Genomic DNA, 24,322 nt, shown 5'->3' on the forward strand with positions numbered 1-24,322 from the left:
TGTAATTTTATGCATATGATCTTCATTACAGAGTCTACCTACTGTACTATCTATCTATCTATCTATCGATCTATCTATCGATCTAACTCCTTGTTACTAAGGCTGCAAACCTATTATAACACCCATGCAATAATGTATTGAAGGCCCAAGTACAGGTGTGAAGGAGCCCAAATGTGAAGCTTCATCTATTGTTTGGAGATCTTAACCAAGAGATATACCATTGATATATTGACTTTCAAAGTACCAGTAACCCAAATCTGTGTAGGTCCTTCCTGGTAGAGGTTGCCAGGTGTATGACTTTGCACAACATTATTAGTCTTTGATTAGTTTGTCCTAAATCTTATAGGTAAATGGAAGATCCAGACTCTCAGCTATTCCAGACACGCAAAGGACACCGCATAGAACAGATGGTAGTAAGATGGCTACGACGGTCACGAGATAATGCATCATGGTAAGCCGAAATTCAGCTACTTTAAACTGTTGACACAACTGCTTGTATTAGGTTTAATATTGGTCTCTTCTGGCGGAAAGTGGCCAGTGATCTCTGTGTAATCCCTTGTGATTTTGTTATGTGTTAATTATGTTTATCCTTTCCTGCTTCCTATGTTTGTCAATTTCCCCCACTGTAGTAAAGTGGGTTTATAAACTATACCCAGTCCCAATATAGTGTGTTCTCTTGCATCCTGATGGTATTACATCCTGGTGGTATAGTTCATTGGGAGATCATTTGTCCCCGGAGGAGCACCTTTTGTCACCCGTTCCCGGTGTCCTGCATCTGACCTCGCGTCAGGGTAAGGAGGAAGCGTTGGCCGGGGAGTTCTTGCACCGGAAGTACTCCCCCTGCCGGGCACGCGCACCACTGCTGCTAGTTTATAGCAGCAGTTGGCGCCTTCTTGTGTTTCAGCAGGGAGGGGAACACGCGTGAAATCAGCCTAGGGACGTTGCGGCGTCTGATTTAAAAGTCCAGAAGTCCCTAGCTCTGTACCCTGGTGTGATCTACTAAACGTTGCTTGTCCTGAAGTAGTATGTCGTGTTTCCGACCTCTGGCTTGTCCTGACCTTCCTTTGTGCTACAATTTGGCTGCGTTTGCTTCACCCTGTGTATGACCCGGACCATCTGATTACCCACTCTGGTTTTTGACCCTCTTCCCAGCTGACTATTCGATCTGTGCATGACCTTCGGCTCGGCTGACCCTGCGCTCTGGTTTTGCTCTTGGTTTACCCGCCTGTTCTACTTATTTAGCGAATCGTGCCCTGACCCGATTATCTCTGGTGTGTTTTTTGCGCCTGATTTCTTGGTTCTACCCTGCCATACTCAAGGACTATCTACCTAACAAATATCTGCCTATTCCGGAGCCTCCTCACTGTTGGGTTCATCGAATACCTGGGGAGCATTACTAGGGGTTTCCTCTATTGCGCATCTTCTGGGAGAAGAACTTCTGCGGTGAGTGCTCTGGTTTACGGTAGGCGTGACACCTTTACTGTGAGAACCAGAGTGATTACCTATCTTGTAGCCATGAGGAACGTCCCACTAGACTAAATGGGTCTTGTTACAAATGTAAATATGCATATTTATTTGGTTTACTAAGTGCTGTACAGTCTACAGTATAATAAAAGGTGAGGTATGGTCTGTGCAGTCATGTAAGAAGTACGATAGTCATATAGACATTTGGATTAGGGTCTTTTTGGATCTTTTCTGTGGAAACTTGCAGTCTAGTTTAGTCAAAATTATTATAAGAAAAAACGTAACTCTATTCTTTCTCTTTTTGGTGGGGTTATTCATACCAAGTTGGAGTATACACAGAAAGGTCAAAACAAAGAGCATCACATATTATTGGTTTTAGTGCACTTAAAATAAGTAAGAAGAGTTGTGGTTAATGACAAAATGTGGTAAAAATGCCCAAAAACCTCCATAATGCTGGCATCATTGGAAGAGTAGTCCACAGCAGCAGAGATTTTTTTAAATTAAAAAAGGCTAATGTTAGCCTCCCTCCCAGGACCCTTAAACACTGCCCTTACACACACCTGCCCATAAACACACATACACACATACACTGCCTTTACACACACATATACACTGCCCTTACACACCCACATATACACGTACACTGCCCTTACACACACATATACACGTACACTGCCTTTAAACACACACATATACACTGCGCTAACACATACATATATACACATACACTGCCCTTACACACCAGCTAACAAATACCTATACACACACCGGCCCATACACACTCACAAGCATACAAACACATACATACACATACACTGCCCTTACACCCCTTTCTCCCCGTCTCTTACCTCTTCCACCATCCACCATCCTTTATCCTTCTGTCTCCATCCTGTATCCTGCATCCTATGGTGGGAGTGCGAGGCCTGTCACTTCAGACCTCCCTTTACTGCTGCCTTATCACTACACGCTGGCTATTGCTGCAGAGCGCAGGGATGATGTCATATCCCCGCGCTTGGCATTATTTGCCGGCGCTTAGTGATGCGGGAGCAGTAAAGCGAGGTCTGAAGTGACAGACCTCGCGCTCCCTAATGTTGAGCCGACTAGAGGGAGATTGCGATCTCCCAGCTAGTCTGCAGGCTGTAGCTGCGGGGGGGCGCACAGCCGCCCCATCAGCAGCTGCAGCTGCTGAAGTGAGTACAGATCTTGCCTCAACCTACCTCTGCCCCTGGGATAGGCGGGACAGCGACCAAAAATCAGTACTGTCCCGTCTAACTCGGGACAGTTGGGGGAATGCATTCAGGAGATTTAAATGCCCAAACTTCCGCTTTCCATCATTACCAGGGAATCCCCTCACTCTAACAGGGACCGGAACGTGTCTGTAGGGACCCTGATCAAGTCTCCCAGATCCCGCTATTTCAGTATTGTGACCCGTACCATGACTGGGTACACCCACCAGGCCCTGCTTCCTTCTCCCTATAGCCACCAGGAATACAAGACTTCAATCATCAGGTAGAGCTAGTGTCGAAGACAGCAGTAAACACAGCTACTCAGTAACATAGCAATACAGACATCACAAGGGTTTCACCTGTTTCAAAAGACATCCGTGGGGTTTGAAAAGACCCCATATGGTATTTATAACTATGGTGCACTGAGCAGTGAAAAAAATATATAAAAACATTTTCTTTTAAATGATTGAAAGTGTAAAAATAAAAACCTACAAAAATAATGGCCAATACCATCATGTATCTCTCATCTATAGAAAAACTCTAAAAATACAGATCTCACTACATTTTTTCTTGCTCTGAGTTGCCTACCCTGGGAATTTCCCAGGTACTGTACGTGCATAACCAACGTCAGAGAGTAGCCACCAGTAGTAGACAAAATCTGTTGTCTATCCATGAGTAGTAATATACGGTATTAACAGTGTTACTTAAATGTGCACATGAAATGTTATTCTTGAATATGAATATTAACTTAAAGGTACAGTACATTTTCTAAATTTTATTACTAAATAAACTCCCCATCTTTTTAGTTACTTTATTCATAAAATGCTTTTCATAAGATATTTTGCTGTTTTAAAAGCTTTTGAGGATTGTGATATGCTTTGCATTTTTAAATTTACTATAAAACTGTGTACCTGAATTATCTATTACACATTGTCATACCTGGGAACTTCTTCACTCCGTCTACCCGGAGCCTTCCCTTGCGGGACGCGGCCAGGACTGCCCACTGACGTCAGCAGGCGTTCCCGCTGACGTCTGGGGCATTCCTGCTGGTGTCAGAGGGAAACACCCCCATTTAAAAGGCAATGTCAAGACCCCGCAACCCGGAGGATTCGGGTGTTGACCCGGAGAACCGAAGAAGCAGTGCTTCACCCGGAGAGTTCCCAGGTATGCTCATTGTATAAGGCCGTAATGACATACTTTTGTGCGTTTACACATACTTTAGTTTCACACTCAGGACAAATTGTTTCATCTAGTGATTCTGAAAACATTTTCCGAAGAAACTTTTTTTGAATTTTTTAATAATTATATTTCATGTTCTTATCAATATGAAGTGTGTATTTTATTGATGTTGTTTTGATAGAGTGGCTACTAATAGATACTGCCCACAACGGAGTGGAGAGCAGGTTATGATATCCTATCCCAGTGGTGCAAACAGTGCAGGCCAGGTGCAGGGCAAGTAAAGCCAAGTGCCGCCAACTCGCCTGTATGTACTTTTAGACAAGCTCCTTCTACAGTAGGCCAGCCCAATTTGAAGGCAAGCCCGGGGATTAATTGGCGCTAGACCAGCCCGCCCTCGCAGAAGAATCACATATCCTACTCTCATCAACTAGACAACCATTGAGGAGCCCTGTCTTCTTATATCCAAATACTTGCACTCATAGGTCATGCATTTAATGGCTTACAATTGCAAACCACTGACATTTTCACTGTGATCATTACATATTTGGTCTTAAGCAGCTCCCCAGCCAAACGTATAACTTACATATGCGACAATTATTCACTTTGCTTAGTGTTAGATGCTTCTGAAGGAAACATGGTGCTCCCTCCTATGACTTGTTGTCCGAGGGCTAGTCAGCCTAGGCCAGTAGGTAATTTGTCTTTTTAACATATTGGTGCAAAACAGATAGTTATCAACCAATTATTCTATCTAAGGAAACAAATTTTGTTGTGGCTAGTGGATTCCATTATAACCACTTAGGCAGGCAAGAACCATTACTACGCGGATGGAAGCATGAACATTTTTAGTAGACATATACTAGAAAATATAATAAGTTATAATTACATATCATATGCTGTACTTCCTTCTACACCCCTGTCTTTATAGGCATTACCTAATTGTGTTAAATTGTAGCCTAACTGTCTGTAATGTTTGAAGCTATATATACTTAAAATTAATATGCTATTGTGGTATGTTATGCTAGACTATGTAATGGTGGCACCTTTAAGCAGACTTCCGGCATCCATGCCGAAAGAGGCCGTGTCTGAATTGTTGATATGCTTTGCCACTTTGCACATCTCTCTTGAATGACTCGCTTATGAAGGAATTATTTGCAATAATCAAATCAAGTACTCTGTGCTTCTTTTGTAGACCATAATAAACATCTGTACGTAATATGAACCAGTTTGCTTGTAATTGTGTAAACCATTTTCCGCCTAGATTTAAGTTTTTGCTTTTCTCTGTATACCACTAGGATAGGGGTACATGACTGACAGTAGTATTGATACCAATATGAAGAGACCCTGTCATACAGACATTTGTGGAAGGTTGATTTTAAACACTGTTGATTCACATGGTGAACCATACAAAAACTACACTTACATTCATATTATGTTGATATAATATTGAGGGAAGGTTTATGCCCTGACTGACTAATGGATAATTCTCTTTTCCTGTTACTCGTGGGCATTTTCTGTGATCTGTGTTCCACAGTGTCAGGATCTCAACAGGGGATACACTGTCTGGAGAGCAGAATCAGATAGGATGTTCCTTAAAGCTCACAGTGGTGATCCATAAAGATTTGTTTCTCCACAACTATGGATTTGACATATCTCGTAAGCCTCCTCTTGCTATAGCAGCTATCACTGCAGGTAAGTGAACAACCTGGATTTCTTTCCTGCATTGCTGTTTTTATAAAGGACATGGATAAAGTATACATTAGTGCCTTTAAAAATGTAGATTTAAAGATAACGTATTTTCCGGCGTATAAAATATAGAGTTTGGGCTATACTCGCCGTATAAGACTACCCCTCTACCCAGCATACAACAACCAGCCAATCGCAGCAAGCGATGTACCTTACCGGTGATTGGATGGTTGTTGTATACAAAGCCTGCTTGGATTGGGTGGGTCAGCTCTCCCTAACATATGCCTGTCCACACACACATGTATAAACATACACTGCCCTCACACACCCCTTCCTTTACACACATATACACGTACACACCAGCTTGAGGTCTGTCATTTCAGACCTCTGCTTTACGGCTCCCTCATCACTACGCGCCGGCAATTGATGCCGAGCGCCGGGATATGACGTCATCCCCGCGCTCGGCATCAATAGCCGGCGCGTAGTGATTAGGGAGCACGGAAGCCGAGGTCTGAAGTGCCAGACCTCGAGCTCCCGAATGTTGGGCTAGTTAGAGGGAGGTCATGATCTCCCCAACCAGCCCTGCTCATCGGGCGCCCGCTGATCAGGGCTAGTTGGGGAGATCACGATCTTGCACCTACCTCGGCGCGGCCCTGAAGAGCAGCCCAGGGGAGGCGGCTTCTCCGCTCGCCCCTCCCCTAGAGATACGTGGCTTCGTGGGGAATCGGCTCGGTAAGTAAGTTTCAGTACCCGGCGTATAAGACGACCCCCTACTTTTGAGAAGATTTTCACGGGTTAAAAAGTCGTCTTATACGCCGGAAAATACCGTATTTGCTTGATTATAAGACGACCCTGATTATAAGATGACCCCCCCAAAATCTAAATATTAATTTAGAAAAAAAACAAAAAGCCTGAATATAAGACTACCCTATAGGAAAAAAAGTTTTACTAGTAAATATTAATTCATATAAACAATTTTTTCATATTTAAGAAATGCCTTATACCCCCTATTTGCCACTCTGCCCCATGATGTGCCTTTTAACCCTCTATATGCCACTCTGCCTCCAGAACTGTCTTATACCCTCCTATATGCCACTCTGCCCCATGATGTGCCTTTTAACCCTCCATATGCCACTCTGCCTCCAGAAATGTCTTATACCCTCCTATATGCCACTCTGCCCCATGATATGCCTTTTAACCCCCTATATGCCACTCTACCTCCAGAAATGTCTTATACCCTCCTATATGCCACTCTGCCCCATGATATGCCTTTTAACCCCCTATATATAGGCATATCATGGGGCAGAGTGGCATATAGGGGGTTAAAAGGCATTTCTGGAGATATATATATATATATATATATAACTGCTAACTGCAATCACACTCCTATCAAGCCAAGGCAGCCAGTACATGCTGGAACTTGGGGAAGATAGGAGTGTGAGTACAGCCTCCCTATGCCATGCTACCACCATCACCACCCTTACACATCCATGCTATCATACACACACACTCATTCACAAACATTTAAATACTCATTCATTCCATTAATCACACATACTTGCTCAAAAACTTTCCCCCACCCCCTTACCTGAACTGCAGATCTCTCACTCGAAGACTTCTGCAGGGGCCCGGCTGTGCGAGCAACTTCTCTGGCCCCGCCCCCAGAGGAAGGAGGGGGAGGCAGAGTTATGTGACACTCTGCTAGCTTCCTGTTCTCCTACTGCTAGTAGAAGAGACGCTGCTCGAGACCAAAGCACGGGTAAGCAGCTTAGCCCCAGCGGACATTTTTTTGAGGTCTGATTAGAAGACGACCTTGATTATAAGACGAGGGGTATTTTTCAGAGCATTTGCTCTGAAAAAAACCTCGTCTTATAATCGAGCAAATACGGTATGGTAGTTAGGACACTTGGGTATTTGCCCCCAATGGGACAAGAAAATTAGAGGTCTTCAAAATGGATAGAAATTGTGAAAGAAGGGAAATAAAGAGGACATTTAGCATATAGATGCAATAATCTAGAGTTATCACAAGGGAATGAATTAGTATTTTAGCAGAGAGTTTTGTTTGAGAATGGGCAAAATATCAAGATGTCATCACAGGTGGAGGAGGTGTCAGGATTTTCCACATTTTTCAAAATTGGAGGGATAAGAACATGTTTGAAGGGAGGATGGGAACATGCCAGTGAAAAGAGAGAGACTGATACATGGGGAAAGGACACTGGGAATAGAAGGTAGGAAAAGGGATTATGGCCAAGTGGGTGGGTACAAGATGTGTGAGGACAAGAAGATGTCAGAAACCACATTGAGGTAGGACAGAAGCAGTTCTGGCTGCTGGCAAGAAGAGGGGTTGAGTAGCAGCGTAGCACCACAAGGAAGGATCTTAGCCCTGATGCTTTCTATTTTACATCTTAAACGGTCAACAAGGTCTTGGGCAGTGAAGGTGGAAGGGAAGAGAAGTGCTGCGGGACAAAGTAGGTTGTGGAAAACATTACAGTACGGTTTTGTATGGAGATTATTGAAACAAAACAAGTTTTTTTTATGGCAAAGTGTATAGTGGTGCAAAATAACCTTTGGAGGTGGTAGGTCTGTTAAGAGTGCTATGGCTGTGCCGGAAAGAGTGGAATATGGATTTAGGTTACCAAAGTTTTGGTAGGTATGTGGAGATCTGTTAGGTGGGGGATGGGTGGGAAGCATGACAAGGCTGCAAGTTGGTGGTCAGACAAAGAAAAGGTGGTGCTTAAGCATTGCGAGATAGTACAGAGTCATAAAAGGCTAGGTCAATTTGGTGGCCATCATAGTGTGTGGAAGGAAGAAGTGAAGGAAACCAATTTAGAGAAAACGCAGAGAGGTTCTCTGGGTATATTGTGAGCCGAGTTTTGTATGGGGATACTAAGGAGAGAAATTGAGTGATCCATGCAGCAAAATTATCAATAAATTGGGATGTAGGACCAGGGGATTAGTAAATCTCTCTTACACGCATGACTAATGCAGAGAAGAGAGAGACATTGAGGAAATAGGTGGAATACACTGTAAGCATCTCCCACAATTCAGCTTTCTTAACAGGAGAAAGCACTGTGTTTTGATATATAGATATAAGCAACCAATACTGTTCTTACCATTCACAGGCAGTCCAGCTGAAGGAAAACTTTTACCAGGTGACCAGATACTCAGGATAAACAATGAAAGTATTGAAAATATTCCAGCTGAGCAAGTGGCAGATATGGTCAGGTAACACATTCAGTGGAATGCTCTGAATGCTTTTCACCAGGGAAAGTATTGGTGATTTTATTGTCTGCTGCACAAATGATAATGTTGTGTATACAAAAGACGCAATATATTCAAATGTATCTAATGCAGCATATCTTGATAATCCATTTGCCAATTACCAGTCCCAGGTATAACAACAGCAAGACCACTGAGTGGCAGACAAGTCTGTTAGGTAAGGATTGAGTTGTCAGTAGACTATCAGTGGTAACTAATTAATTAACTTAAAAGCATCCAATTTAGTAAACTAAAAGGGTATATTTATTCTTAACAAAGCTTTCATTGTGTCAAGTGCTATTCACTGAAGGGAGAGTTTGTATAAGGGTTGTGGTTCCTTGACTTCGCTATTCATTGTATAGGCCCAACTCCAATAATATTTAGTTGACCCTGTAAAATAAACAGTAAATCAGTGAGATTTCCGCAAAGTTTCCTCACCCATTGAGCTATACATTATGCAGGGCCAACTGAGCCCTCCTTCCTGAAGAAATTTGCCAATGAAAGCCTATCATAATAAATAGTAAAGTGAGTGACTTAAAATTACAATTCTCCTGCAGACTCTCCAACCAACTCTGCCTTTTTTGAATAAACACCTCTGAGTTGATCTTGTTAGCCATGCAAGTCTGTCAGTCAAGTTACACAAGCCTATTGAGATGAATGACGTTCTACGTCAATTCACCTCCTCCTGTGAAGTCAAGATGAATTTTACTAGAAACTCAACTCTCAATTTAAAATTTTGTGACCACAAGACCACAAGGTTGATTTTATGTCAGAAAAATGTATGAGATCGTCTATGAATGATCTTCTTCAACTGCAGTTGAGTAAGTTCTGGTAGTGTGCAAAATGTATATTGCAAGTCTCTTGTGTATAATTCCATTCAGGCAGCATAATGTTATGGTCAATCTTATTTAACATAATTAAAGCACCTACCTACTTACAATGGTTTTGCATGCAAAAAAGGGAGTTTATGCCCATTGGATATATGCATTCGAATTTGTATGAATTTAATGAAATTTGCCAGTTTTGTCAATTCATACGAATGTCTGAAAACGAGGGAGACACAACGAAACAAACAAAAATGAAGGAACACCCTCTCTACCAGTTGGCAGAACAGGGGAGAGGCTATCCCCTTGGCTCTTCCCTTTTGCAGATCTGCACAGAGGGGCCAGAATAATGAAGATAGATTCACTGAGAAAGGGAAGCGCTTAAGCAAACCTGTCTTATTCTGGTCTCCCAGTGAACACCCGCAAAATGGCAGAACTTCTGGACACACCCTCTCTCCCCCGATTCTAGGCATGGGGGAGAGGGTGTGCCCGGACGCTCCGACATTTTTTTGAAGTTTACTGAGAGGCCATATCCGTGGAGAAGCGGATAAAGAAAGAAGACACAAAAAGCAGCATAAAGAAAAAATACAGAATAACAAGACTATGTAAGAGAAGAAGCAGTGCTGCACAACAAGGAGACAGGGACGCTTAAATAGTCGGCTGAGAAGTTAGGGAGACATTCAGAGAGAGTGAATGAGAGTGTGAAAGAGTATGAGAGAGCGAAAGAGGATGAGTGACAATGAATTTTGTTTCTGAATGTAAAATGCCCTTTCTTTTTCTTCCAAACAGAATGGGCAGGAAATGAAATTTGTTGTTCAAAAACAAATGGACACCCAAAAAATGTAAAAAATTGTCTTAATGACTTTTTGGTCCATTTGCCCACTTCTAGTTCCATTTGTAATGTGTGACTGTAGGAACAAAATTTTAACTGTATTTAACAAAAATACAGATTTTTATGAGGTGAGAAAAAAACAGGGACACGTATTCAAGTTCTGCTTACTGGTTTACTTATGTGTTATGCCCAGCCAGCTTAGTTTTGCAGGAGATACTCCCTGGGTTTGGACCTTCATAATTTATAGTGATTTCAAGGAGTTGACATGTTCCTCCTGCAAACTCTTTCGAGAATAGACCCCATTGTGAAACGGGTGCTTGTTCAGTGTCCAGTTTCTTCCTGAAAGGTGTGTTCTCCCATGTAATACAATACTAGTAACTTCACAGGTTTAGAAACAGTTGACCTGGGTAACTATTGGATTGTCTTCTATTTGTCAGGGATATGTCCAAGTTATTATTTTTCAATTAACAATGCTGAGCTATACAATCAAAAGAGCAACTCTACTGCCACTTCAGCTTGACACTGGTCAACCACAGAATAATAAAACACGTCTGTTTTAGATAATAGACAAAGCAAGGAATCAGCTCAAACCCAACCAGTACTATTTAAAAGCACCTATCTGAGGCATAAACATTGTGAATTCTGTTTGTTAGGGCCATATATCGCTTAACTCACCAGTACACCAAAAGTACCCCAATTCTGTCGAGTCCTATCTAATCCTAACAGGGCTTTATTGCTTACCATGGAGCTATTAGCTGAAGTTGATAGAACACTGCTGCCTGAATGTGTTGAAAGTAAAGGCAAACATATCTAATGGTTTTATTTTGCAGAGAATCGGGGGATTCTGTTAAGTTGACTGTGCTTCGAAATTCCTTGGTAATTATTACAATTATTATATATACATGTACTGTATTTTACAAGTAAAGAAATAGTGGAAATGTCATTCAGATGGAATTCCATTGCTAAATTATTCTCATGGTCATATGTGACATTAGCATATGTTAGACTGACATGCAAAAGCATAAAAACTAGTAAAAGAAAAGACAGATTCCCCAGTGTGGGTCTTTTATCTTCCATATCCCTCATTTCGGCCCCCCTGCCTCCCCTGTGTGTCTTTTATTTATTATAGACTGCTTGAGTAAGGAAGTGCAGCACCATGTTATTATTATTAGTATTACTATCTTTTATTTATATAGCCTATGTTAATGTTAAACATTCTTCCTAAAATTTTTATGCATTAATTTTTTTAAGTAGCCAAATGTAGTAAATTTGTGTGACTGCTCACTGTAAACCATGACCCCTTAAACTTATTTTTTACTTTTCCAATAAATACCATATTTGCTCGATTATAAGACGACCCTGATTATAAGACGACCCCTCAAAATCTGAATATCAATTTATGAAAAAAAAGAAAAAGCCTGAATATAAGACGACCCTATAGGAAAAAAGTTTTACCAGTAAATGTTAATTCATGTAAACTATGTGAACAATTGTTTGTTAACCCCTTCAGTACCGGGACGTACCTGGTACTTCCTGGTTAACAGTCACCGGTAGACCGGGACATACCAGGTACGTCTGCTCAAAAAAACGCCCCCACATCACCACAATCGCGGTGATCGTGGGGGCGCTGCTGCTGCTGTCTGCCCAGGAGTCCTGGGCAGACAGCACAGCCTGTCTAAGCCCGCCCCCAAGCCCACGATCACTCTCACGGAGTGATTCTCTAGGCAGAAACAGCGATTGCAGAAAAATCTGCAATCGCGGTTTCAGCTGCCACAGGCAGCTTCAGGGAAGGGGGGGGTATTGAATGGGTCCCCACACAAGTGTGGGGGCCTGATCCAACACCCCCCTGCTGCCTGATCGCTCCATGAGAGCGTCAGTGCAGCGTTAACCCCTTCAATGCCGCGATCGCGGCATTGAAGGGGTTAATTCCCGTTTTTTAGGGGGTTCTGCTGCTGGTGGTCTGCCTGGAAGCCCAGGCAGACCAGCAACAGCAAAAACGAGCCCCCAGAAGTCCTCTGATCAGTCCTGTAGGACTGATCAGAGAGACTCCTCCCCTACAATCTCCAGTCTATTGGAGATTGTGTCCCAGCTGCCAGAGGCAGCTTCAGGGACAGGGAGACAGGGTTCTTTGGTCTCCACATGAGTGTGGAGACCAGACCCCCCCACCCTTCCTCAGTTAACCCCTACCCCCCCCTCTACCTCAATTAACCCCTTCAATGCTGCGATTGTGTATGACCCCCATCGCAGCATTGCAGGGGTTAATATTAGTCCCCACAAGCTTGTGGGGACTAAATATCAGTCAATGCTGTGCTTCAATGGAGCATCAGCATTGAAAGAGTTAAAAAAAAATGTAAAAAATAATAATAATAATAAAAAAAGAAAATTGTAAAAAAATTAATAAAATAATAATAATAAAAAAAAAAAATAACAGCACTGACCTGAAAGTCCAGGGTGCTTCCAGGTCAAATGCTGGGCTGGGCTGATCAGATCGCTCCTGGTCAATAGGAGTGATCGGATCATTATGGCAGCCCACGGATGACCCTGCTCTACAAAGAGAGAGGGGTCATCTAGGGTAATTATGAAAAAACACAAATTATTAATAAATGAAATAATCATAATTATTACCTGATCACTTGTGAGTGACATTTTAAGTCGCTGATTATTGATCGGTCTACCTGATTGATGTCAGCGGCCTAAACCTGTCACTTACAAGTAATCTGAAAAAAAAAAAACATTTAAAAAAAATGTAAATGCACATGTTCCAGTTTTGCCCTGATAGCTTCCTCAAAAAATGCATGAACCATGCATGTGAGGTCTTATTGGAATCAGGGGATCTTGGTGAACAAAATGTGATGTTTTCTTCCACTGTTGCACTTATGGTGTGCAAGAAATTCAGTGCAACATTGAAATGTATGCGTTAAAAAAGCAGTAAAATAATTTCCCTGTGAAGTTTGGCAGACATCAGTGAAGAAATGGCTAGCTGAAAACTGTCAAAACTACCCTAGTTGAACACCTTGACTCGTCTACTGTTCATAAATATATACTTTTATGGGGTACTTTACAGTGGGGGGGCTTCCAAAATGTCCCAAATGGGATATGGGCCCAGTAAACCAATTCCTGAAAACTTGCGCATGTTCCAGCTATGGCCTCATGGCTTCCTCAAAAAATGCATGAACCATGCATGTGAGGCCGTGTTGGAACCGGGGGATGTTGGTGAACAAAATGTGGTGCTTTCTTCCACTGTTGCACATATGCTGTGCAAGAAATAAATTTTAACATTGAAATGTATTTGTTAAAAACGCAATAAAATAAATTTTCCGTGAACTTTGGCAGACATCAGTGAAGAAATGGCTAGCTGAAAACTGTCAAAACTACCCTAGTTGAACACCTTGACTTGTCTACTGTTCATAAATATATACTTTTATCTGGTAATTTACAGTGGGGGGGCTTCCAAAATGTCCCAAATGGGATATGGGCCCAGGAAACCAATTTCTCAAAATACCAAATGTGAAAACGAAAATGCGCATGTTCCAGTTTTGCCCTCATAGCTTCCTCAAAAAATGCATGAACCATGCATGTGAGGCCTTGTTGGAACCGGGGGATGTTGGTGAACACAATTTGGTTTTTTTCTGCAGTTGCACATATTCTATACAAAATATAATATAAAATCTAAAGCAACATTGCAACATATGCAAAAAAAACAAAAAAATATAAAAATACCTCAAAATTTGGCAGCAATTGGCGATAAAATCCCTGTTTGAAAAGTGTCAAAATGACCCTAGTTGTACACCTTGACTTATCTACTTTTCATAAATATATAATTTTGGGGTGATAATCAGTATCTGTGACAACTATTGGAGTTATTAGACTACCATGCCAAATTTGAAAAAAATTACATTTCAAAAACGTGATGCATGCCTTGCAATATTTGCCCTATACTGGTCAAAATAGATAAAAATCCTGGCCATGTTGGGTGGTTTCCAAATCAGGACAACTTAATGAATATATTTGGGATAATTTTTTCCCATCGGTTCAATGTGTGTACAATTTGTATGTATACAAAACTGTAAAAAAATGTGTTTTTTTTCATTTTTTCCCCACTTTTTCCAGTTTATTTCAAACAAAACAATGTACTACCCAGCTTAATATGGTTTCAAATGAAAGCCCTACTTGTGCTGAAAAAAACAATATATGATTTGTGTGGGTGCACCAATTGATAAGAGAGAAATTACAGTTGAAGAAAGACATGGCAAAAACACAAAAACGGCTCCGGTCCTTTAGCGACACGTTAGTATCAAAATCCCGGTCCTGAAGGGGTTAATAAAAGCTATGATTGAGAAAAATATTGTTTTTATTTCCTTTTTTTAAACCTGCCCCCCCCCCCAGTTATGCACATCTGCCCCCAGGCTTGCCACTCTGCCTCAGAAATGCCTTTTAACCCTCTAAATGCCACTGTAACCCATGATATGCCTTTTGACCCCCTATGTGCCACTCTGCCTCCAGAATTGCCTTATACCCCTATATGCCACTCTGGCATTTAGGGGGTTAAACTGCATATTATGGGGATGAGAGGCATATAGGGAGGTAGAAAGCATTTCAGGAGGCAGAGTGCCGTACAGAGGGTTAAAAGGCATTTCTGGAGGCAGAGTGGAATTAAGGGGGTTAAAAGGCATTTCACAGAGCACTCTGCCTCCAGAAATGCCTTATGCCCCCCATTTAACACTCCCCTCCCTCCTCCAAACTTACCGGTGCTTCTGAGTGCCCCGGCTCTACACGCTGCCTGGACTAAGCACCGGGGACTCAGAAGCACCGGTAAGTTGGGGGGGGCGTGCATAACACTGGAGGATCCAGGTCCCCTGCATCGCTGCGGGGGATCTGGATCTTAGTCTCATAGTCAGACCTATTTGAGGTCTGATTATAAGACGACCCCGATTATAAGACGGGTATTTGCTCTGGAAAAAAACTCGTCTTATAATCGAGCAAATATGGTATTATTATAGAGCTGTATCTTGAATTGTTCTCTGTTCATTTAACTGTTTAACCACCTTCTTAATCTGTGTTTTGCAGAGTCCCAAATCATCCTTTCTTACTGCAGAAAAACGAGCGAGACTGAGAAGTAATCCAGTGAAAGTGAGATTCGCTGAGGAAGTGATTGTAAATGGCCATACTCAGGTGAGTGTCATGTATTGACGCTGTAGTCACAGAGAGCTTGGGGGCATATTGCAGAGCACACAGCTTTGGGTTTGTGCAGAAGAATCTTCCTGGAATATATAGACAGAAACCTAATCTGACTCCAAGAATACCGTATTTGCTCAATTATAAGACGACCCTGATTATAAGACGACCCCCCAAATCTGAATATTAATTTAGGAAAAAAGAAAAAGCCTGAATATAAGACGACCCTATAGGAAAAAAGTTTTACCAGTAAATGTTAATTCATCTAAACTATTTTTTTTTTAATAAAAGCTATGATTGAGAAAAATATTTTGGTTTTATTTTCTTCTATTTTCCAACCTGCCCCCCAGTTATGCACATCTGCCCCAGAAATGTCTTATACCCCCTATATGCCACTGTGCCCCATGATATGCCTTTTAACCCTCTAAATGCCACTGTGCCCCATGATATGCCTTTTAACCCTATATGCCACTTTTGACCCCCTATGTGCCACTCTGCCTCCAGAAATGCCTTATACCCCTATATGCCACTCTGGCATTTAGAGGGTTAAAAGGCATATTATGGGGAAGAGTGGCATATAGGGAGGTTTAAGGCATTCAGGAGGCAGAGTGGCGTATAGAGGGTTAAAAAGGCATTTCTGGAGAATTTCCTCCAGAAATGCATTATGCCCCCCCCCCCGGGGCAGCGTGTAGATCCCACGCACTTACGCTGCAGCCGGAAGGAGGCACGGCTAGCAGCGGGGGTTGTCTGCGTCCATCGCGCAGACCTTCCCCGACTGTCAGAGATCGGAGTTCCCCGCACCGGTGTCACAGCCTGATGTATTGAGGATCTGTAGCCTCTGGGGTCATAGTAAACAGAGGTTAAAAAAAGCTGGAAGTGACTTATCTCTTTATAATATGTTGAGCTATTACATTCTTTGAAAAGCTTTGAAGTCTGATACCAACCATGTAGGGCGATCACATTGGCCATTTTTACAGTAGTGTTGTGGTCACTAAGTTGTGATAAGTTTCTCTCTCCGGTGTTTTTTCATAAACCCATGTTCCAAAACCTCTCAGCTTAGAAAAACCCCCAAGAAATTAGAGATTTATTTTATTATGGCAACCCTTCGGACCTTACTGTATCTATCGGACAATCGGATCATACAAATACCATTCAAATTTGTTTTTAAAGGACAGTTTACTTTCCCATGCTGCCTCTACAACTAAGAATGCACATTAAAGTACTTTGTAATCTAGCAGAGTCCCCACGCAAACTGCCTTTGGAAATTCGCATGTCTGTGAATGGCCAGGGATTGCGTTTTTTATATTCTACATTTTCTTTCTCTTATTCCCACTGGCAAAGCATTACACCAAGTGGCAGCTTAGCTTAAAACAGATTTCATGGTGTGATATTTTCTGAAGCGTGTGTGACGTACATAATATCAGATCACCATCTCCAATGAATAGACATGCAGCTATCCCCGTGATATTTACTATGTTGTAAAGCTCTGTATGGATTTAATGCTATCTGTTTTATTTGCAGGGGAATTCACTTCTTTTCATGCCCAATGTTCTCAAGGTTTACTTGGAAAATGGCCAGACAAAAGCATTTAAATTTGAGAAGAAAACAACTGTAAAGGTATTGAGACAAAACACAGCTATCACACAATTACAAATATTATCTATTGATTTATAAAGCACCATCATATCCCACAGTGCTGTACAGTGGGTAAACAGGACATAACAAAAAGTACATAACAATTATCACTTACAGAAATAAAAGGTAATGAGGGTCCTGCTCATATGAAAAACAAAAAAAACAAAGGGTCACGGATTCTGAAACAATTTCAAGTATTAAAGGCATGCCTCAGCCATCATCTGAGCTTCAATACATATGACAGGTGAGAAGTCTCTTTAAATGATTTGGTCTTCCTTGGAAATGCATTGGGGATTCTGCAGAATCCACCCATATGCCTTTGCCCCCTTCCAGGGCCAAACACACCTCCTGATATCTGTTTGCCAGTCGGCTCCAGTGCTAGCTTGGTTAACGTTGCAGGGGGTTTAAAGAGCTTCCCCATGTGTACGCCCCTTTAAATAAAATTAAAAAAAACATAATTATTTATATAAAAATATATTAATACACTTACTTATATGGATTTAATATAATAGTTTATGATGAAAATAATTTATATATGTATAATATGAAGGGTAGATTAAGCCATCTGAAATATACCTTGTTTTCTAATTTATCTCCCCATTCCCTCAACATTGTAAGCTTGCAAGCAGGGCTCTCTCCACCTAATGTATCGGTTTGTCTTAGATCTAAGTTCTAACATCTTACTATGGCATTTGAAATGGTGATTTTTATATTGTTCTAAAATATTTGTACAAACAGTTGTAAAAAAAAATTACTCCCATTACAGGATATCATCTTGACCCTTAAGGAGAAGTTGTCAATTAATGTAATTGAGCACTTTGCACTGGCTTTGGAAGAACAGTACAATATTTCAAAGCTTTATCTTCTGCACGAGGATGAACTTATAGAACAGGTACTGGCACTCACATTTAAATACCAGAGATTTGTAGATTTACATGTGTGTGTGATTTTGATCTTTAATCCTTTTGCTTCACCAAATGATGGTTCGTAGGGGATCATCTTTCAACCAAGGTGATTCTGTGGGAACTAACAGCACTTGGTCTATGGTAATGTGATCATGTGGAATCCAGCAATCTGTTTTGCAATATGAAGCGTTGTTTTGGGGGAACCATGATATTGTGACTAAATTCATATGTCAAACTTGCGGTGATGTATTTTGTTTAGTGTTACTGAGTTGTTTCTTTGCCAGCGTATAATATATTAAGGCTGTTCTATAGGGATTGTGTTGGAAAACACTATCTAACTTAATGCTATTCCTAAGACCATGTCATGCTAAATTTTAGGTGGTGCAGAGAAGAGAGTCTCATGATTACAGGTGCCTCTTCAGAGTCTGTTTTGTACCCAAGGATCCCTTTGATCTTCTGCAGGAAGACCCAGTTGCCTTTGAATATCTCTATTTACAGGTAGACATTTGACCTCGTAAGTTCCAAGTAAATGTTTTCAAACAGATGTTTCATGAGGGCAGCATACAGACTTAGTCTGAAAATTCTTGGTTTAGAGAATAAACCTCTAATAGACTAATGACCTAGGTAAGTAAACCACAATTTATATCAAGAGGTTATTAAAGAATAATATTAAATAAATAAAACATTCTTGTAAAAGTTAAAGTTAAATAGCTGTATGTTTCAGTATCATTAATGCTGACTTTATGTTACTTTCTCTCCGAAGAGCTGCAGTGACGTACTTCAAGAAAGATTTGCAACTGAGATGAAGTGCAGTGTTGCTTTAAGACTGGCTGCCCTGCACATACAAGAGCGGATTCACACATGTGGACAGTCCCAGAAGATATCATTCAAGTACATAGAGTAAGATAATGATGGATACGATACCAGTATTCTGGGTATATCACTGACTATATGCAGCATTGGCATATATATATATAACAGGAAAACAATGGCTTAGGGAATTAAAGTAAATGTTGGAATATTTCACCCACATCTGAATGTGCATCCAGACATAATGTTTTACTCATCACTATTACATTCCCTGCTCTTGTAAGGTTTTATGTATATGTCAGGAGCTAGAACTTTTTGTTTATGGATTATTGATTTATGTCAAGCATTGACAGAGTTATTGTTTTCTTTTTCCCCTTATGGTTGTTACAGCTGCCCACTTTCACTTGTTGACAGCACTTATATAAATATGGCTTGCTTTCTGCCTTTACAACCTGTGCATAACAGTTGTCACCTCATCGCTTGTCTTGTTCGCAACTGATTATTGAATCAACCTCCAAAAAATGATTGTGCTGTTACCAAGGATGTGTTTGGACACCCATGCAAGATAAAAAAATGTGTTGGCACATACTTGGTAGTTGAGGAAGTGTGAACCTTAGCATTTCACTAGGGTTCTTCAAAGAAAAGACGGGGCTTATCATAAGTGCTCCTTGTGACATTTCAGTGGTTATGATGAAATATTTTGTTGACCTTTTCTGACCTAGAACAAAATGACCTAAACTTAACTCTAATTTCTATTTTTAATAGATTATCATACCTATCATGGATTTATTTTCCATACCTGAGTAATAACATAGTATTTCACTAAAGTAGCAAGTCAATCAAGTTCAATGCAGACATGCATTGGTTCACCTGCTCCTCAGTTAAAACACTATAGTTAATTACCCCAACATGTCCATCATAAACACTGGCCAGTCTTGGTCAGAACAAATTGGCACATAAAACCATTTCTGCACTTTTCTAACAGTTAATCAACTGTATTGTAATGAAGTATTGCCATGTAAAGTAAAATCTCCCACTGCTTCATTTAGATTCAGTATGTGTTCATTTTAAAGGCATTTATGTCAATATATTACACCAAAAAGAAGCATTACAATTATGCTCCAGATTGTATTTCAGGGTGAAGGTTTTTCTTTTTATTATTGAAAAAAAATTATTTTTTGGGAAACTGTAATACATACACTCACTGGCCACTTTATTATTATTATTATTATTACTACACCGTGCTAGTACCGGATTGGACCCCCTTTTGCCTTCAGAACTGCCTTCATTCTTTGTTGCATACTTTCTACTGGAACATTCCCCAGAGATTTTGGTCCATATTGACATGATGGCATCACGCAGTTGCTGCAGATTTGTCTGCTGCACATCCATGATGCGAATCTCCCATTCCACCACAATCCAGCACAAATGTGCTCTATTGGTTGAGATCTGGTGACTGTGGAGGCCATTGGAGTACAGTGAACTCATTGTCATGTTCAACAAACCAGTTTGAGATGATGTGAGCTTTGTGACATGGTACATTATCCTGCTGGAAGTAGCCATCAGAAGATGCTCAATTGGTACTAAGGGGCCCAAAGTGTGCCAAGAAAATGTCCCCCACTCCATTACACCACCATCAGCCTGAAACTTTGATACAAGGCAAGATGAATCCATGCTTTAATGTTGTTTACCCCTGCCAGCTGAAGGTCGCAGCTGGAATCGAGACTCATCAGACCAGGCAACGTTCTTCCAGTCTTCCATTGTCCAATTTTGGTGAGCCTGTGCGAATTGTAGCGTCAGTTTCCTGTTCTTAGCTGACAAGAGTGGCACCCGGGGTGGTCTTCACCTGTTGTAGCCCACCTGCTTCAAGATTCGACATGTTGTGCATTCAGAGATGGTATTCTGCATACCTTGGTTGTAACGAGTGGTTATTAGTAGTGGCATTCGTTTTTGGGTGAACATGAAAACTAACACGAATAGTACGTTTTCTTCGTTCAAACCGGAAAACGAAGAAACTACGGTGGCGGCGGCAGAACATCTACTAATCTCCCTTGTCCCTTCCCCATCTAGCCTACCTTATCTACGCAGCATCGCAGGGGTTGACTGAAGCGGAAATCCATAGGTTCGCCGTCAGGGGTTAAGGGGCCGTGCGAATGACTCTATTGGTCGCCTGCAGGGTCCTCCTCTGGCATCAACCTGCAGGCGACTGATAGGCTCACTCGCATGGCCTCAAAAGCTAGTAGAGAGCATAACTGAGGAATCTACTGTGAATCTGTAGAAAGACTGGGTCACTGACTCTTACTGAATTGTGCCTTATTGAAATGTACTATGTTACTTGTTTTGTAAAAATAGTCTGTTTTTATCTCTACAGAAAAGACTGGGGAATAGATAACTTCTTATCTCCAACATTACTACGTAGTATGAGAGGGAAAGACATCAAAAAGGCCATTAGCTTTCACATAAAGAGAAATCAGTGCATTCTTGAACCAAGACAAAAGGTAAAACAGATTAAAGCTGCTTTCCCACCTGCTAAATTTAACTCTGTTGAGCTTTAACACAGAACTGATGCTTTGTTGCTATGGAAACAGAAAAATCTACATATACATGACCACCCTTTGCCGTCAAAACAGCATCCATTTTTCTAGGTACACTTGCACATAGTTTTTTTTAAGGAATTCCGCTGGTGCGATATTCTAAACATTGTGGAGAAATAACTACAGTTCTTCTGTGGATTTCGGCAGCCTCCCTTGCTTCTCTATCTTCATGTAATCCCAGACAGACTAGATGATGTTGAGATCAGGGATCTGTCGGGGACACCATTTCCAGGACCTTGTTCTTATTTAAACTGAAGATATTTATTAATGACTTTGGCTGTATGTTTGGGGTCATTGTTATGCTGCAGAATGAATTTGGGGCCAATCAGATGCCTCTCTGATTGTATTGCATAAAGAATAGGTATCTGCCAGTACTTCTCAGCATTGTGGAGAACATTACTTCTGCCCAATCCCCAACTCCAATTGCAGAAATGCAGCTCCAAACTTGCATGAACCTGTATCATGCTCCCCTGTTGCCTGCAAACACTTACTCTCCAGCAGTACAAGAGTCCCTGGTTTTTTTCATGAATAGTTGAGTCACTTGAGGTATGGTATTTTTATACGCCATCAAAATCCCTGACTTTGTGGAATTGTACCTAGAAGAATTCATGCTGTTTTGAAGGCAAAGGGTGGTCACACCAAATATTGATTAGATTTAGATGTTGTTTCTGTTTACTTACTTTGCATTTTGTATATATGCAAATATGTCTATTTTTGACAGCATTCTTACTTGCCCAAAGGTTTTTGCACAGCACTAATATATACAGTACCTTCTACTAATATTGGCACCCTTAGTAAATATGAGCAAAGAATGCTGAGAAAAATTGTCTTTGTCTATTGTTTAACCCTTTGATCTTTTCTTCAAAAAATACACAAAAATACTTTGCTGTCGTGGATATCTAACAATTGCGAACACAACACAAATTTATTAAAAAAAATTGAAATATATGTGTGGCATAATTATTGGCACCCTTCTAGTCATTTATTTGTGCTTTGCCCAGCTCTGAGTATATATTTATATATATATATATATATATATATATATATACAATGCTTGATGAGGTTGCAGAATACATGGCAAGGCATCCTTCCTATCTTTGCAATTCTCTAGCTTTGATCCTTGGAGATTTTTTGGGAACTCAAACTATCCTTTTCACAGTGAGACAATATAGACACACGTCCTGCTCCAGGTTGATTCATAACAGTTCCAGTTGACTGGACATTCTTGATTATTGCCCTGAGAGTGGAAATGGGTATAGTCAATACTTTTGCCATTTTCTTATCACTACTTCCCCTCTTGTGAAGCTCAGAAACCTTTTGTCGCTAAATTCTTTGGTCTTATCCATTGTGATGAATGACTAGGAGAATTTGGCCTATGTATTACCTAATGTTTATACCCCTGTGAAACAGGAAGTCATGGTTGAACAATTTCCTGTCACCCAGGTGTACTAAAAATGTAAAATATCAATGTGAATGTATTTCAAATATATTTTTCTTATATGAATTAATAGGGGTGCAAAACATTGTGCCACACATATATTTCACAATTCTTTTTTGGGAGGGGGTAAACCTGTGTAGTGCTTACAATTGCTTGATATACATGAGAGCAGAGTATTTTGTGAAAAGATCAAAGGGTTAAAGAAGACACTTTTTCACAGCCTCCTTTGCTCACATTTACCAAGGGTGCCAATATTAATGGAGGGCATTGTGTATATATATATATATATATATATATATATATATATATATGTATAATATCTATACTATTTGACATGATTAATACATTTTATACTTCTTTAACTGAACATACTGTTTTATCTTACTATAGAAACCTGTATCTGCGGCACAGGTCCGACTGCATTACTTAAAGCTACTGGGAGATCTGAAAACGTATGGAGGAAAAATATTTAATGCCACATTAATGGTGAGTATTTGTTAAATTAAAGGTCTCCCTTTGGCAGTCCAACGCATGCTCTTCATCCTATAATGTTAACGTTCATTAGATATCAAATGTTTATTTTAACAAATTGTGTGGAATGTAGCACTAATATTTTAAAGGGAACAGAATATTACAAATAAACTGAAGAATTATATAAATTGTACACATTGAGGAAAGAAAATAAGACTTTGTGGTTTCAACTACTGGTTTCTGAAAATGTGGGTTTCTGTCTGATCTGTTAACCTCCTGCATGAAAGGATGCTCACCTCAGTTCTTACATACACTTAACCTTGGACGACTTCTCCTATACATTTTTATTATACCTCATATAGCCCTGTATGGTATGGTTGCTACATGTTTTACCATTACAACCCAATATCCCATAAGCAGGCACTAATGCTAGTGCTTGAGTAAAACCATACATTAAGTAACGCTACGCAAGGGATTCCTTTGAAGTAGGTGGGCAGGGCTGCTGCCAGAGCCTCCATAAACTAATAACATAATTATTATGTGTGTGCCACAAGGTTCCACCTCCCTCTATACCTACTTCTGCACATTATTATTGTTTTACTTATACACTTTGTATTGGATGTATCCTTCATTTCCTATTACATTTTACTTTAAGGCGTGTGAAAGGGCACCCCTACCTGAATGTCTATGCAGTCCACCTAGGATTCTGATGTTTTATAGGTAACATGATGTGAGTTAGCTGGAATGTAATATTAATTAACACTTTGCATGGTGATGAGATTTCACATATATAATATAACTTAATTCGTATCAGATTGAAATTGTGCC

The 24,322-nt window shown here is 40.6% G+C and overlaps 1 protein-coding gene across 1 annotated transcript in view; it reads left to right on the forward strand.

The window, feature by feature from the left end:
- Positions 1-350: 350 nt before the first annotated feature.
- Positions 351-24,322, forward strand: part of LOC149285061 (FERM and PDZ domain-containing protein 1-like) — a 33,479-nt gene continuing 9,507 nt past the window's right edge. Inside the window, exons 1-12 of the mRNA XM_089495856.1 lie at positions 351-451; positions 2,806-2,973; positions 5,401-5,558; positions 8,675-8,777; positions 11,297-11,342; positions 15,534-15,638; positions 17,163-17,258; positions 18,043-18,168; positions 18,560-18,679; positions 18,945-19,081; positions 21,363-21,489; positions 23,414-23,509. Of these exons, the coding sequence (XP_089351982.1) occupies positions 351-451; positions 2,806-2,973; positions 5,401-5,558; positions 8,675-8,777; positions 11,297-11,342; positions 15,534-15,638; positions 17,163-17,258; positions 18,043-18,168; positions 18,560-18,679; positions 18,945-19,081; positions 21,363-21,489; positions 23,414-23,509 (1,383 nt within the window). The remainder of the gene's footprint in view (positions 452-2,805; positions 2,974-5,400; positions 5,559-8,674; positions 8,778-11,296; positions 11,343-15,533; positions 15,639-17,162; positions 17,259-18,042; positions 18,169-18,559; positions 18,680-18,944; positions 19,082-21,362; positions 21,490-23,413; positions 23,510-24,322) is intronic.

This window comes from Sceloporus occidentalis, unplaced genomic scaffold (assembly GCF_023333645.1).
Source record: "Sceloporus occidentalis isolate IW3139 unplaced genomic scaffold, rSceOcc1.0.p SCAF_85, whole genome shotgun sequence".
Classification (NCBI taxonomy): Eukaryota; Metazoa; Chordata; class Lepidosauria; order Squamata; family Phrynosomatidae; genus Sceloporus; species Sceloporus occidentalis.